The 16,788-nt window shown below is 35.5% G+C and overlaps 1 protein-coding gene and 1 non-coding gene across 7 annotated transcripts in view; one reads left to right on the top strand and one right to left on the bottom strand.

Annotated features, from left to right (window-relative positions):
* The window catches only part of TBC1D12 (TBC1 domain family member 12), a 118,411-nt gene that overhangs the window by 34,785 nt on the left and 66,838 nt on the right, over window positions 1-16,788 (bottom strand). For 2 of the 6 annotated variants that reach the window (XM_068548240.1, XM_068548239.1), the window contains exons 2-3: window positions 13,147-13,270; window positions 9,743-9,779 (exon numbers count right to left, since the gene is read on the bottom strand). Coding sequence is in view for 2 of the 6 variants with exons in the window: in XM_068548236.1 (XP_068404337.1) it covers window positions 13,147-13,270 (124 nt within the window). In the remaining 4 variants the exon portion in view is untranslated. Of the gene's footprint in view, window positions 1-7,564; window positions 7,617-8,792; window positions 8,814-9,742; window positions 9,780-13,146; window positions 13,271-16,788 lie in introns of those variants that run through there. The other 4 variants (XM_068548236.1, XM_068548235.1, XM_068548237.1 and 1 more) reach the window with 3 other exon arrangements.
* On the top strand, window positions 5,573-5,679 carry LOC137767895 (U6 spliceosomal RNA). The gene has a single exon (XR_011074586.1). It is a non-coding gene; the product is annotated as a U6 spliceosomal RNA (small nuclear RNA).

Raw genomic sequence — 16,788 nt, 5'->3', positions numbered from 1 at the left:
AAATAGACATTTCTCCAAAGAAGACATACAGATGGCCAACAAACACATGAAAAGATGCTCAACATCACTAAACATTAGAGAAATGCAAATCAAAACCACAATGAGGTATCAGCTCACATGGGTCAGAATGGCCATCATCAACAAATCTGGAAACAATAAATGCTGGAGAGGGTGTAGAGAAAAGGGAACCCTCCTGCACTGTTGGTGGGAATGTAAATTGACAGCCACTATGGAGAACACTATGGAGGTTCCTTAAAAAACTAAAAGTAGAACTACCATATGACCCAGCAATCGCACTCCTGGGCATATACCCAGAGAAAACCATAATTCAAAAAGATACACATGTACCACAATGTTCATTGTAGCACAGTTTACAATAGCCAGGACATGCAAACAACCTAAATGTCCATCGACAGATGAGTGGATAAAGAAGATGTGGCACATACATACAATGGAATATTACTCAGCCATAAAAAGGAACAGAATTGAGTTACTTGTAGTGAGGTGGATGGACCTAGAGTCTGTCATACAGAGTGAAGTAAGTCGGAAAGAGAAAAACAAATACCGTATGCTAACGCAGATATATGGAATCTAAAAAAACAGTACTGATGAACCTAGTGGCAGGGCAGGAATAAAGACGCAGATGTAGAGAACAGACTTGAGGATGCAGGGTGGGGAATGGGAAGCTGGGACGAAGTGAGAGAGCAGCACTGACATATATACACTATCAAATGTGAAATGGATTGGTTAGTGGGAAGCTGCTGCATAGCACAGGCAGATCAACTCGACGCTTTGTGACGACCTAGAGGGCTGGGATAGGGAGGGTGGGAAGGAGGCTCAAGAGGGAGGGGATATGGGGATATATGTATACATATAGTTGATGCACTTTGTTGTACAGCAGAAACTAACACACCATTGTAAAGCAATTATACTCCGATAAAGATGTGGGAAAAAAAAAGAAAAAATAGAAAATGTCATACCCCTATATCAATTAAAATATTAAATTTATAATTAAAAAGCTATTCAACAGTAACAACGAAAACCCCTGCATACTTGTGTTTTTTTAAAATTTATTTATTTATTTGGCTACGCCGGGTCTTAGTTGCGGCAGGCAGGAGCTTCGTTGTAGCATGCAGTATCTTTTTTTTTTTTTTTCAGTTGCAGCACATGGGATCTTCAGGATCTTCATTGTGGCATGCGGGATCTACTTCCCTGATCAGGGATCGAAATTGGGCCACCTGCATTAGGAGCGCGGAGTCTTAACCACTGGACCACCAGGGAAGTCTCCCCTGCATACATGGTTTATGTCAGTAATTCTCAATTGGGGTAGACTTTGGCCCCAGGGAATATGTGGCAACATCTAGAGACATTTTTGGTTGCCACAACTGTGAGGGGATGCTACTGGCATCTACTGGGCAGAGGCCAGGGATGCTGCTAAACCCTTCACTGCACAGGAAAGGTCCCCAAGAACAAAAATTACAAGACCTAAAATATCAATAGCGCTGAGGTTGAGAAATCTTGGCTTAGATAATTTCACTGCCAAGTTTCATCAAACATTTAAGGAAAAAAAATACAAATTCTACACAAATTCTTTTAGAATGGAGACGAAGAAAAAACTCTCAATTCATTCAATGATTTCAGCATTATCCCAATACCAAAATCAGACAAAGATATTAAAAGAAAATTACAGACCAATATCTCAAATGAAAATGGAAGCAAAAATCCTCAACAAAGTATTAGTATTTCAACTTCTGTTTTCTGCTCCAGCATGCAAGAAGCTGAAAAGTTGCCAACCCATTCCAATAAGTAAAAAGCTGAACAAACTAAAAAAAATCAACAACTCTTCTTAGATTCCTCAGAGAAATGAGGTCACAGGGCAAACTGATGCCCCAAAATTAGAGAAATAGACAGGTGGATATAGAGAATCACAACTTATCAGAGCAGAAACCTATGAAGAAACCTCTGTGGGAATCAATGCCAGGGTAGGAAAACCTGAACTGTAATTGACAAACCTGAACTGTAATTGAGAGGCTCAATGTTGACAGGTCTGAGCGCTAAGACTCCAAGAGATCCCAGAACCACATACTTTTGCAAGTTTTACCTCCAGGAACTCTATCAGGTACTCACAGTGCATGTCAGAGAAAAATCTCCTTGTGCTTCAAGCAGTAGGAGGGGAAAAGGAACTTTCTTTTTTTAAAGATTTAATTTTATTTATTTTTGGCTGCGTTGGGTCTTCATTGCTGCGTGTGGGCTTTTTCTAGTTGCAGCGAGCAACTAGAGAGAAAATGGAGTAGAAGCAATATTTGAAGGAATGATAACCAGGAATTTCTATACATTAATGTCAACACCAAACCACAGATCATGAAGTGCAGAACACAAAATTTGGCAGGAAACATGCCCAAATAACTATACGTAGGCATATCATATTTAAACTGCAGAAAATCAAAGATTGAAAAAACATTCTTGAAAGAAGCCAGAGGTGAAAAAAATTCCTTCCCTATACAAAAGCAAAGATAACAATTACATTCAACTTCTCAGAAACCATACAAGCAAGGAGAGAGTACAGAGAAATATTTAAAGTGTTGAGGGAAAAAAGGCAAAACCCTCAAATTCTGTACCCTATGAAATTATCCTTCAAAAAAAAAGAAGAAAAAAAGACTTTTCCAAACAAACAAAAAATTGAGAGAATTTGTTGCCAATAGATCTGCCTTGCAAGATCTACTAAAAGAAGCTCTTCAGAGAGAGGGAAAATGACACATCAGAAGCTTTTATCTACATCTAGAAAGAAAGAGCATCATAAAGAAATACATGAAGGTAGAATAAAAATTTTATTTTTATTATTCTTAACTGATCCAACAGATAACAGTTTGTTCAAAATAATAACGATATATTCAGTTACATATGTTTGTGTGTGTGTGTGTGTGTATGTGTGAGAGCATGCTCAGGTATAAGTGAAATGAATGACAGCAAAGACACAAGGGATGGAAGGAAGGAATTAGGAGTATTTTGTTATTATAAAGTACTTGCACTACACATGAAGTGGTAAATGTTATTTTAAAGTGGGCTTAGATTAGCTGTAAATGCATATTACAAACTCTAGGACGGAGGGAGGAAGGGAAGGAGAGAGGGAGAAGGAAAGCAGACACAAACTACAAATATCATAAATGAAAGAGGGGACCTCACTACAGATCTGATGTACGTTAAAGTAATATTATGAACAATCAGATGCCCATAAATTTGATAACTTAGATGAAATGGATAAATTCCTTAAAGACACAATCTGTTAAAACTCACAGAAGAAAGAGACAATCTGAACAGTCCTGTTATCTATTTAAAAAATTGAATCAACAATTATACCCCCAATAAAGCTGGAAAAAATGAAAGGAAGAAGGGAGAAAGGGAGGGAGAGAGGGAGGGAAGGAAGAAGGGAAAGAAGGAAGGAGGAAAGGAAAGGAATTGTGTTGATGATTAATTACCTTCCAAAAGAGAAAGCAGTTTGGCTCAGATGGCTTCACCAGTGAATTTTAAGAAACATTTAAGGAAGAAATTATACCAATTCCCTATGATCTCTTCCAGAAGATAGAAGCAGAAGAATACTTCCTAATTTAATCAATGAAGCCAGCATTACCCTAATATTAAAACAGGCAAAGACATTAAAATAAAACTACAGAACAATACCTCTCAGAAACATAGCTGCAAACATCCTCAATGAAATATTTGCAAATCGAATCAAATAATGTATAAAAAGGATTATAAACCATGACCAAGTGGGATTTATCCCATGTATGCAAGGCTGGCTCAACATCTGACAATCAATTAATGTAATCCATCACATCAATAAGCTAAGAAAGAAAAATCACAAGATCATATCAATACAGAAAAAGCATTTGACAAAATTAAACTCATTCATTGACAAAAACCCTCATTAAAGAAGGAATATAAGGGTACTTCTCAACTTGATAAAGAACATCTACAAAATACCTATAGCTAATATTATATCTAATGGTGAGAAACTCGAAGTTTTCTACGATCAGGAACAAGGCAAGGATGTCCCCTCCCACCACTGCTTGTCAACATTGTATGGGAAGTCCTAGCTAATGCAACAAGACAAGACAAGGAAACACAAGGTATACTGATTGGAAAAGAAAACAATAAAACTGTTTTTGTTTTCAGATGCCATGACTTGTCTGTGTAGAAAATCTGAAAGAACAGTCAAAAAAATTCCTGTAACTAATAAGCAATTACAGCAAGGTTGCAGGATATTAGGAAAGGCAATTGCTTTCCTATATACCAGCTATAAGTAAATGGAATTTCAAATTTAAAACACATTAATATTTCCATTAGCATCCCCCAAAATGAAATACTTAGATACAAATCTGACAAAATATATACAATATCTACATGAGGAAAATTACGAAACTCAGATAAAAGATACCAAAGAAGAGCTAACTAAAGGAAGAGACAGTCCATGTTCATGGATAGGAAGAGTCAGTATTACCAAGATGTCAGTTCTTCCAAACTTGATCTACAAATTTAACACAATCCCAATCCAAATCCCAGCAAGTAACTTTGTGGATATTGACAAAGTGAGTCTAAAGTTTATATGTAGAGGCAAAAGACCCAGAATAGCAAACTCAGTATTGAAGAAGAAGAATAAAGTTGGAGGACTGACACTACCCAACTTCAAGACTTACTATAAAGCTACAGTAATCAATACAGAGCAGTGTTGACAAAAGACTAGACAAATAAGTCAGTGGAACAGAACAGACAGCCCAGAAACAGTTCCACATAAACACAGTTAACTGATCTTTGACAAAGGAGCAGAGGCAATAAAATGGAGCAAAGGTAGTCTTTTCAACAAATGGCGTGGAGCAAGTGGACATCCACATGCAAAAAAATGGATCTAGACATAGAACTTACACTCTTCACAGATATTAACTCAAAATGGATTACAGACCTAAATGTAAAACAAAAAACTATAAAACTATAGAAGACAGGAGAAAACCTAGATTACTTTTGGTATGGTGATGACTTTATTTAGATACAACACCAAAGGCACAATCCATGAAAGAAATAATTGAGAAGCAGGGCTTGATAAAAATTAAAAACCTCTACTCTGTGAAAGACACTGTCAAGAGAATGAGAAAACCAGATATGGACTGGGAGGAAATACTTGCAAAAGATACATCTGGTAAAGGACTGTTATACTAAATATACAAAGAACTCTTAAAACTCTATTGAGTTCTGTTTTTATTATTATAAGAAAATGAATGATTCAATTAAAAATGGCAAAAGATCAGAAAAGACACCTCACTAAATAAGATATACAGATGACAAGTAAACATATGAAAATATGTTCTAATTAATGTTCATTCAGAATTACAAATTAAAACAATCAGATACTACTACACACCTACTAGAATAGTCAAAATTCGAAACACTGACAACACCAAATACTGGTGAAGATGTGGAACAACAGGAATGCTCATTCATTGCTGGTGGGAATGCAAAATGGTACAGTCACTTTGGAAGACAGTTTGGCTGTTTCTTACAAAATTAAAATACCATATGAGTGCTTGCTTCGGCAGCACATATACTAAAATTGGAACGATACAGAGAAGATTAGCATGGCCCCTGCGCAAGGATGACACGCAAATTCGTGAAGCGTTCCATATTTTTTGGCACAAAAACAGAAATATAGATCAATGGAACAGGATAGAAAGCCCAGAGATAAACCCACACACATATGGTCACCTTATCTTTGATAAAGGTGGCAAGAATATACAGTGGAGAAAAGACAGCCTCTTCAATAAGTGGTGCTGGGAAAATTGGACAGGTACATGTAAAAGTATGAAATTAGAACACTCCCTGACACCATGCACAAAAATAAACTCAAAATGGATTAAAGACCTAAGTGTAAGGGCAGACACTATCAAACTCTTAGAGGAAAACATAGGCAGAACACTCTATGACATACATCACAGCAAGATTCTTTTTGACCCAGCTCCCAGAGAAATGGAAATAAGAACACAAATAAACAAATGGGACCTAATGAAACTTAAAAGCTTTTGCACAGCAAAGGAAACCATAAACAAGACCAAAAGACAACCATCAGAATGGGAGAAAATATTTGCAAATGAAGCAACTGACAAAGGATTAATCTCCAAGATTTACAAGCAGCTCATGCAGCTCAATAACAAAAAAACCAACAACCCAATCCAAAAATGGGCAGAAGACCTAAATAGACATTTCTCCAAAGAAGATATACAGATGGCCTACAGACACATGAAAGAATGCTCAACATCATTAATCATTAGAGAAATGCAAATCAAAACTACAATGAGATATCATCTCACACCGGTCAGAATGGCCATCATCAAAAAATCTAGAAACAATAAATGCTGGAGAGGGTGTGGAGGAAAGGGAACACTCTTGCACTGTTGGTGGGAATGTAAATTGATACAGCCACTATGGAGAACAGTATGGAGGTTCCTGAAAAAACTACAAATAGAACTACCATACGACCCAGCAATCCCAATACTGGGCATATACCCTGAGAAAACCATAGGTCAAAAAGAGTCATGTACCAAAATGTTCATTGCAGCTCTATTTACAATAGCCAGGACATGGAAGCAACCTAAATGTCCATCGACAGATGAATGGATAAAGAAGATGTGGCACATATATACAATGGAATATTACTCAGCCATAAAAAGAAATGAAATGGAGGTATTTGTAATGAGGTGGATGGAGTTAGAGTCTGTCATACAGAGTGAAGTAAGTCAGAAAGAGAAAAACAAATACAGTATGCTAACACATATATACGGAATCTAAGGGAAAAAAAAAAAAAAAAAGGCCATGAAGAACCTAGTGGCAAGACGGGAATAAAGACACAGACCTACTAGAGAATGGACTTGAGGATATGGGGAGGGGGTGGGGTGAGATGTGACAGGGTAAGAGAGTGTCATGGACATATATACACTACCAAATGTAAAATAGATAACTAGTGGGAAGCAGCCGCATAGCACAGGGAGATCAGCTCAGTGCTTTTTGACCACCTAGAGGGGTGGGATGGGGAGGGTGGGAGGGAGGGAGATGCAAGAGGGAAGAGAAATGGGAACATATTGTATATGTATAACTGATTCACTTTGTTATAAAGCAGAAGCTAACACACCATTGTAAGGCAATTATACTTCAATAAAGATGTTTAAAAAAAAAAAAAAAAAAAAAAAAAATACCATATGATTCAGCAACCAGCCTCCTTGGTATTTACCCAAAAGAAGTGAAAACTTACACCCACAAAAATACTTACATACAGATGTTTATAGCAGCTTTATTCACTGTTGATAAAACTTGGAAGTAACCAAGATGTACTTCAAATTGTTTTCTACATATGATGTTTCAAATATTATATCCAGCACCCAAGCAAAGGTAACCAGGCACACACAGAGATAAAATAGCATCTGCTAACAAAAACTAGCAGAATCAATATTCAATATAAACAGACCTATAGAATTTCCAGACATTGGAATTATGAGACACAGGCTATAAAAACTATACTTACTATGTTTAAGGAGATAAAGGCCAAGCTTGAAATTTCAGCAGGGAACTGTAAACTGCAAAAAGTGATATAGCAGATTTGAAAAAGAAACAACCAGCAACACAAGAATTGAAAAACACAAAACTGACATTAAGAACTCAAAGTAAAGAGCTGAGGGATCTGTATTTTTAACACTTTCCCTACGTAATCCACTATGTTTGAGAACCAGAATCATAGACTACTACAATAAATCTTAATGTCCTTGTTTGCAAACCCACTCTTTACTAATTTAACTTCTACAATGCTTCCAGAATTTTTCCAGTATATGAATTTGATGTCTCAGTGCCTTATTTAAAAGTATTTTGGTTAAAACCCAACTTTCTAACCTTGTGGCTAATGACCTTCACCATCTACCCTACTTCCCTGAAATACTGACCTAAAATTGAGCTAAACAAGTCTGGTGCATTCCTGCTTGTTCATTCAATTTTCTCTATCTGGAATGGCTTTCCCCATCTTGTCTACCTGGTCAACTCCTACTAGTATACTTCATAACACAGAAACTGCATGTCATCCTGAGCAGAATTAATCACTCTTTCATCTCTACTCTCGTACTTTGGTTCACAACTGTATTACAGCACTCACTACACTATATTAAAACCACATATGAACCTTCCCCCTCCTTCCTACAGTTATACTAGAATAACTGAAAGGCTAGGACTTATATTTATCTATTTCCCAAGAACCTGAACCATGCTTATGGTATTATTCACAGTCAATGTATGTTGAATAAATTACACATTCATTGAAATGAAAGCCAGACAATCTTCGAGAAGAATCTAGGACCAATTAAAGAATTTTGTCCTTCAAGTTCTACTAGAGAAAAGGTTTAGAGCTTGCTAACACGAGGTCACAGAGTAAGATGGTCACAGAATGATATCCTACCACATTCTGATGCCTTGAGCTCTGTATCTAAAGGGATTCACCAGAAAGAAGGTGTACTAGGAGGGAATGTGAGAAAAGATCAGTCTATCGGTTCAAACGGAGGGTGGCAGGAGTCTTTGAACAGCTTCTTGAAGTAAAATATGGGGTCTGGAGAGAAGAAAGAATAGAATAGGAGCTTCTCTTTTAAAGACAATGTAAAAGCCAAAATAGCCTGATGTGTATACAGAGTGACTGAACTTTTGAGTTTCAGTGGACAGTGAGAACACTCTTCCTAAAGGGGTTAGTGCTTTATTCTTTTCGTTTTCTTTACCTAATTTAACCTTCTTTCTTAAGGCTCATACTTCTCCCCTCTCCCCGAAGCACAGGCCCAGAGCTGTTATAAATTCAAGGTGACAATACATTAGGTAAATAAAGGTGAAAAAACATGCAAGTGTGTAACAGTTTTAAGGACTTATCAAAAACAAATTCTGAACTTAGTCCAGCCCCTCCACAATTTAACAACAATGAAGGAAGTAGTTCATTTATTGCAGTGCTCACTCAAATTTTACACCAAAGGTATCCATAATTAAGCATAACTAAAACCAACAAACTGTTTTCAAGTATCCTAATGCTACATACACCAATAAAGTCAGTAACCAGAAAATTAAGCTCTACACTTGCAAAGTGTTATATATTTACTGCTCACAAAGCACATGTATTCTAGTCCTTTCCACAGCGCTCTTGTTCCTGAAGTTAACAATTTCAAAATCAAAGGCTTAATTGAGCAGCGTGACCTATCCTACTTTTAGACAATTTGAAATGCTCAGATTAAGAAATCAGTTAGTGCCTTAAAACTTTTTTCCTTGCCTGCCAAAAGATATCTGAAAGTGATTCAACCACTCAACTAAAACATCACTCAGAAAAAGACATGAGTGATGAAAAACATGAGATATCATCTAAGTACTCCAATCTAATTTCCTCATAATGAAAAAGATGCCAATATAAAAACAGTGCCAAAAAAATCACTTTCTACTGAAAGACTGTCAGTTTGACATAAATAGAGTATACTCAATCTAGTATGCAATCATGTTACAATTATACATAACATGGCGCATTTGAAATAATTCTCACTTGCAGTTTGGAGGTCATAAGACAAACTACGTAGCTGTATTCCAACTTCAGCCTATTAATTTAGAAAAACCAAAAACTTAGATCAACTGAACTACAATATAACTGAAATACTATTTATAATTAATAGATGCAATTTTTAACATGGCTCACCAACTGGTTCAAATGGCCACAAGCAGGAATTTCACACCTGCAAGAGAACACATGTGATAATCCTCATAAAATAATATTATGAATATTCATGTGATTTGGGAATTGACTGTCAAGTTAAATGCCAAACTTGAGTCGGTCTGACTTTGTTATTACTCTAAAATGATTTTTATGTTTCTTTACTGTTAACATGGAAAGCACTAAAACTGATCAGACCTTTAATAAAATTTACAAGAATAAAACTTTAAAAAATATTTAACCTACAAGTATCTTTCACTTTTGAACTTCATATATCTCTGAAAATCCATAGGTACAAAACACATAAAGTAAGGCAAAAAAAATTTATATATAGTAACATTTTGTTCGTGGAAAAAAATAACACCATATATGTAAAAATATACACACATGAAAATAATTGTGTTTTCCATACAAAAATTGAATTTTAAAAGGCCTAAAAATATGAAGGGAAAGTAAAATGAGACATATCACCCTATAATGTTTTATATTTTATAGAGAACATAATCATGTTATTTGTGCAATTAACAATAGAGGAAAAAGACTGTAAGTCAAACACTATTTTACTCTATAGTTTGGTTTATAATCTTATAGGTGTCTTTCCACTAGAAAAAAATTCTGGCCCCCAAACATATACTCATCCTTAAGAATATGGCAACTACTTTCTGAATATTTGCTTAATAAAATAATTATCCTATAAAATACTACTACTACTCTAATATTCTAACAAATTTTACTGTTTTGCCATTCAATAAGCAAGTGAGGCATCTTTAGGAAGGTCAAAGGAATCTATTTTTTCCTTAGTACTTCTAGCACTGCCTCACTGTTTCAGGCAGTTTTACACTGGAATACTAGTTATCTTCATTTTCTATAGCTTAAGACCTTATCCTAAAACATGACAGATGTGTCTTAACACTCTTCACGGCTTTACTCTTAACATCATTTTAAATTTCTGATTCCAAACATATAACACACATTTGAAAGGAGTAGATAGATGGTCAAGGATCTCAAATGTAGTTTTATATTGATAATATTTTACAGAGTTTAGAAATCAGGGCTGTAAAAAAATGTTTTCAAGTGGGAACAGAGACAGAAAGTTATAACTTTACCATTACCAATAAAAGAAAATCATGCCCACTTTTAAAATGACAATTGCAGTGAAGAGAACAGCAAAGTGAGACAAATGGGGAGTAAAGGACACAAACAGTAGGGAAAGAGAAAGCAGAAAAGGAGAGGCAGAAACATATTCCATCACATGGTGAAAGAGATACATATTTTTGAACATGGAAAACAGTCAGAGGAACAATGACTTCGCTATCCATCACAGCCCCCCAAAAACAAAAAGAACCATGAAAAAGGCACCAAAATACACATTAGCACCTACACACAAATGGAAAACTCAAAAATTAAAAGAAGCAGCTGGGAGAAATCATCATGTGTAAAAGGTCAGAAAAGGCACAGAGGATAGAAACTGCATTTCAACTCACTCCTTCTTCCCATATGAAAATAAGAGTTGTTTTTTCCTGACCACTAATCAAATTTTCAAACAACATATATATAAAAAGGAGAGAGGAGGTGAGGCCTTGGCTTTCCAAAATGAAAACAGCAGATTAAAGGCACAGACATATCGGTAAACAGATAATTATCCACTAGTAATTTATTTAGAGTTCTATGGTAAGAAAATATCACAGAATGTTAGTTTACATAAAGATATTAAAGTATATGCACAAGCATATTTCAGGTAAACTATCATAAAGTCAAGAATACAAACCTTCAATAGCAAGACCACTGTTTTTGCCTCTAGAGGGCAAACTTGGTCTTCTGAAAGACTTCACGAAAAAAGAGTTAAAATTTAAGATGTCCAGATAGCAAAGATGCCCAAACTTTCTTGGATTAACAGTAACCTTAGTTAGTGTCTCAGTAATTTTTTCTTGGTGCCCCCTAAACCAACAGAAATCCTTAAACATTCTGTTTACTAAGTAGCTATGTCCAACAATTAAGTAAAGATTTATGTCCTAGCACTTAGTAGCCACTTGAAAAAATAGTACACATAAATTAAAAGAAAAACGTTTTACTGCATTCTTAAATAACCACAATTAATTACTAACTGGGCATGTGTGCCTTTTGTGCACTGTACAATTTCACAAACCTTGAAATCAGATTGGACACCATCACCTTCATTTCCTGTTCCACACTGATTTTTGCACAGTATCTGATTTTTATCATAGCAAACTTGGAAAAACCAGATTCACAAGGATACGATGCCACAGAAAATAATATATTGCCATTTAATGTTGAAATTGTGTACTACCTCAAGCTATCAGTCTGCACCATATCCAGCAGATGTGTAGCGTCACTGAGTTTGCCATGGTTCCCCCCTGCGTTAGCTGCAGCACATGGGGTGCCCTAGGCACACAGCCTGGGAATCACAGCACTACAGTTTTAAGTCTCAGCAACATATAAACTGGTCACTATTTTAATTACTTGTAAATAAAATTAACTATAACAAATGCTTTTAAAGATCTAAAAATTATGTTCTCATTTACTTGGGAAAACAGTTTTTCTTTCGAGCAATAAAAAGAACACTATTAAATACTTAAAGGAAGGCATTTTTTCCAATTTGAATGATGATTGTTGCTTTAATGTGATTAGTTTTATAAATGCTGGATGTGCTAAATTTGATAAATTACAACTGGAAGGAGAGAAATAGGAAATTTATTATTTTATCTTCTGAGAAACAGCTTCTCTAAAATTAAAAATGCTACAAATTGATATAGTCTCACTGCATTCCAGTCTCACTTATCTCCTAGTACTGAGAAGCACAAGCTCAGGAGTCAAACAAGATCTGAAATTCTTAAGAACTCAAGAATATGCATATTAAAACAGATAACAGAAGAACTGGCTCCTAAATTACTAGAAACAGACTATATACCCGCCCGTCTCACAAAGTCCTTGGTTAAGACAGAAAACCAGAAAAATGACCAAGGAAAGAGTTCGACCTCAAAATCTACTCAGCTTTCACTTTATGCTGCTTTATCAGTTCACAACTACCCATTATCCATAAAATCTGTGCCTCTGGCAAATGCTACCATGTTCAGCTAGAAGTCAAAGTCTGTGGTGACAATGGTTTGCTAAGGAAAAAAAAAAAAGCTATCCAAGGAATAACTAGGAAACAAAATCAATGTTCTATGACTGTAAAGAATTTTCACAACTATAAAAGATAACTGAAAATATGTCATGCTTTAAAAAAAATTTAAAGTTACTACAAATATCTATAGTCCCAAAATTTTACATGTTAAAAAAAAAAAAGGAATGAAAGTAGAATAAGGTTAATTATCTAGAAAAGAATATCTGAAAAGCAAGACAAACCACATGGCTACATTAGTACTTACCTGCTGAATGATTTTGGAAGTTTTCTGAAGATTCTCTCTGGGAGGGACTTTACCAAATAATTTCCAACCAGGAGCACTATGTACAAGTGACTTGAGTTCCTTTGTCCTTTTCGGAAAAAGGTTTCTGAAACACAGAAAAGTTACATGAATTGTGTTTCTGGTAACCAGGGAACTACTTAATAATAATTTTTAAAGTACGCTTATCCTCAAGACAAATACAAAATACTTTTAAATAAAATTATTTCTACTACTTATACTACTGACTATTAGACTAACAAGACTCACTTAAGACTACCTGGCTTATAAAGAAATATTAGAAGAATCATCAACAGAGATATTACAGAGATAAACAAATTGGGAGAAAAATGACAGCTATAAATAAAATGTAAATATTTGCTTTGAGTTAGCTACAAAGTGTACTAGAATTGACTATACATATACTTGACAATAAAAGTCAAGAATCTGAGGACAAATAAGTTAAAGAGAACTTATATAAAACAGGTAAAGGATTAAGTAATCCAATCTTTGGGGAAAATACTATTTAATTATTCTCAGCAATAATTTGTTATTGCTTGAAATAAAAGGGTACCTACTGAGCCTCTATTCCTATAATATATGTATATGCAAATTGTTTTTCCTAGGACAGGTATGCACAAGAAAAGCTTACTGCAAAAGAGTCAATATGTAACCTAGTAAGAAACTATCTCTCACTGAAAATCTAAAAAAAAAAAAAAAAGAATCTGCACAAGGATCAAGGATTTTACCTATTATCTCCATTCCCTTACCAACCAAATTAAGTATCTATTGCACATGTAAGCAGGAATGATATTCAAAATATGTATACATCAATACAGCATGCCAGGGCACCATGGACCAATCAGAAAGGTACAATGAATCCAACTGAATATAAAGCCTTCATATAAGCTGTTGATATAAATATTCATTAAGAAAATTTAAAATTTTCACATACAGTTACAAACAGTCACAAAGTATTTGAAAGCCCAAATAACTCAGGTTTTCAAAATATCATATAAATATATCTGTTCTTAAAAGTACATTATTGTGATAAGAAGGGGGTAAGCTTTTAACGCGTAACGTTAAGGCTATTCTTCGAGTTTAGAAAGGTTATCAATGGACTCCTACAAAAGAATATGGGTTAATCAATAATAAATTAAAGAAACACTCTCATTTCCTTGGGTGTGCAATGGAAGTGAACTGATGACAATTTAGAGTAATTTCTGCTTAGGATACTCCAGAGGTTTCATCTCTGAGACCACATATAGCGACTCAATTCTCTATTTTATAAGATCTCTAAGTTGGAGGTTTTCAATAATGATTATACTGAGGACTGGTATATTTATAGTAAAATTTCAAGCCTCAAACGATGGCCTATTAATTTAAACACTATTTGATATCTTATGTGCTGCTCATCAATTTATTGCCTTGTAGCTCTATATTCACCTTGCAATATATGCTCTGTGACAACATGGAATTCCTTTGAGCATTTCTCCTTTTAAAATAAACATGAAGCTGTTAAGCTTACTCGATAGAGGGCACTGAAGGGACTCCACAGAAGAAAGGGCCTCTGCTCTCCTGTGGCTTCCAGCTGATGCAGAGTGGGTTAGTGGTTTGGGTATGAGGATATCCAGTAGAATTCTGCTCAGTCACGTGCCCAGAACATTAAGTCCCTGAGCAAACTTACAGCCTCAGCAACTCAACCTGCAGATGGCTTTCCTGCAGTCTTATTAACATGTAAACTGGCACCCAAAGGCTTCCTGCCAGCACTGATGCACCAATTCCCTCTGTAAGCCCCACACAGCTCATTTGTACTCCCCAGACGGTTCTCATCAAGCCACACTTCCTCCACAAGTCTCTATATGGCCTGCCTACACACCAAAGCTTTGCCATCCAACCATGCTAAACACAGGAGAAAAACTTTGTCACCATGGTTTATGCAAAGAATTCTTGAATGTGACATCGAGCTTAAACCTAAACATTTGCACATCAAAAGATACCACTGATGCAAAATAAAGCAGTAGAAAGATCTAGAATTCAGTCCCTCCACCAAAGTAAAAACTGAGACAGAAATAGCAATTGGAATCAACCATTTTAGAGCTACAGAACCTTATCAGACACTTACAACCACCAAGAGAGTGCGTGAAGGGAGAGGCTGTTGATCTTTCCTAAGTGAACACCATGTGTGAACCAACTACCATCCCCCGTTCCTCAGCTCCTCCCTCCTGTAGCAGTGGGGATAGCAGCCCACTGGCTCCAGGAGCAAGTTTCTGGAACAGGCAGCAGCAGCTTCCATTGGTGGTATCTATCAGAATATTAAAAGAGAACTCTTCTTGTCCCTTTTTTTGATCCAGACATTTAAGGAAATCTTTGTCAGGTCACCAGCTAACTGCAGCAATAACAGAACAGAAACTTGCAACCACACACAAAAAGGATTACACACTTTGCAAAAACAGTTTGGAAATAACACAAACAGATGACTCCAGCCCTTAATGAGCAAAAATCAGCAATCACTGAGAAGTGAGAGAACAGATTTACGTAGTTACCACATTATAATACTTAGAATGTCTAGGTCTCAACAAAAAAAATTACAATACATAGTAAGAAACAGCAAAGTATGGACAATTCACAGGAAAAGGAATTTGGCCATTTCCCGAGGAAGCTGAGACAATGAGATTACTAGTCTAAGATGTTAAATCAGCTGTCATAAATATTCTTGATGAGCTGAAGGAAACCATGGACAAAGAACTAAAGGAAATCAAGGAGGGAAATGTAGAACAAAAGGAGAATATCATTAAAGAGACAATTATACAAAGGAACCAAACAAATTCTGGAGCTGAAAAGTAGAATAAAATTAAAAATTCACTATAGGAGTTCAACATCAGATTACAGCAAGCAGAAGAAAAGATCAGCAAACATGAAGATAAGACAACTGAACTTATTGAACTTATCAATTATTCTTAATTGAATTCAGGAGCACAAAGAAAAAAGAATGAATAAAAATGAGCAGAGTCATGTACTATAAGAGTCCCAGAAGCAAAAGAGAAAAACAAAGGAGCAGAAAAAATTTTGAAGAAATAATGGCTAAAAACTTCTCAAATATGATGAAAGATACAAATCTACACAACCAAGAAGCTCAACAAACTCCAAGCAGAATAAACTCAAGGAGCTATACACTGAGACACATTATGGTCAAACTGTCAAAAGACAAAGGGAGAATTTTGAAAGCATCAAGAGAGAAGCGACTATCAAAAACAAGGTATCCTCAATAAGATTAACACCCAATTTCTCATCAGACACCATGGGAGCCAGAAGGTGTCAGGCTGACATAAAGTTCTGAAAGGAAAAAAACTATCAACTGAGAATTCTATAGGCAGCAAATCTATCCTTCAAGAATGAAGGAGAAATGAAGATATTTCTAGATAAACAAAAGTTAAGGGGGCTCATTCCTAACAGATCTGCCCTACAAGAAATGTTAGGAGTTCTTCAGAGTGAAATGAAAAGTAACTCAAAGCCATAAGAAGAAATAACATTGGTAAAATTAACTACATAGGTAAATGTCAAAACCAGTATTATTGTACTTTTTTGTCTGTAACTCCACATTTTTCCTATGTGATTTAAGAGGTA

Source organism: Eschrichtius robustus, chromosome 7 (assembly GCF_028021215.1).
Source record: "Eschrichtius robustus isolate mEscRob2 chromosome 7, mEscRob2.pri, whole genome shotgun sequence".
Taxonomy (NCBI): domain Eukaryota; kingdom Metazoa; phylum Chordata; class Mammalia; order Artiodactyla; family Eschrichtiidae; genus Eschrichtius; species Eschrichtius robustus.
The sequence above is the reverse complement of the archived record's forward strand: the minus strand, read 5'-3'. Positions and strand labels throughout refer to the sequence as shown.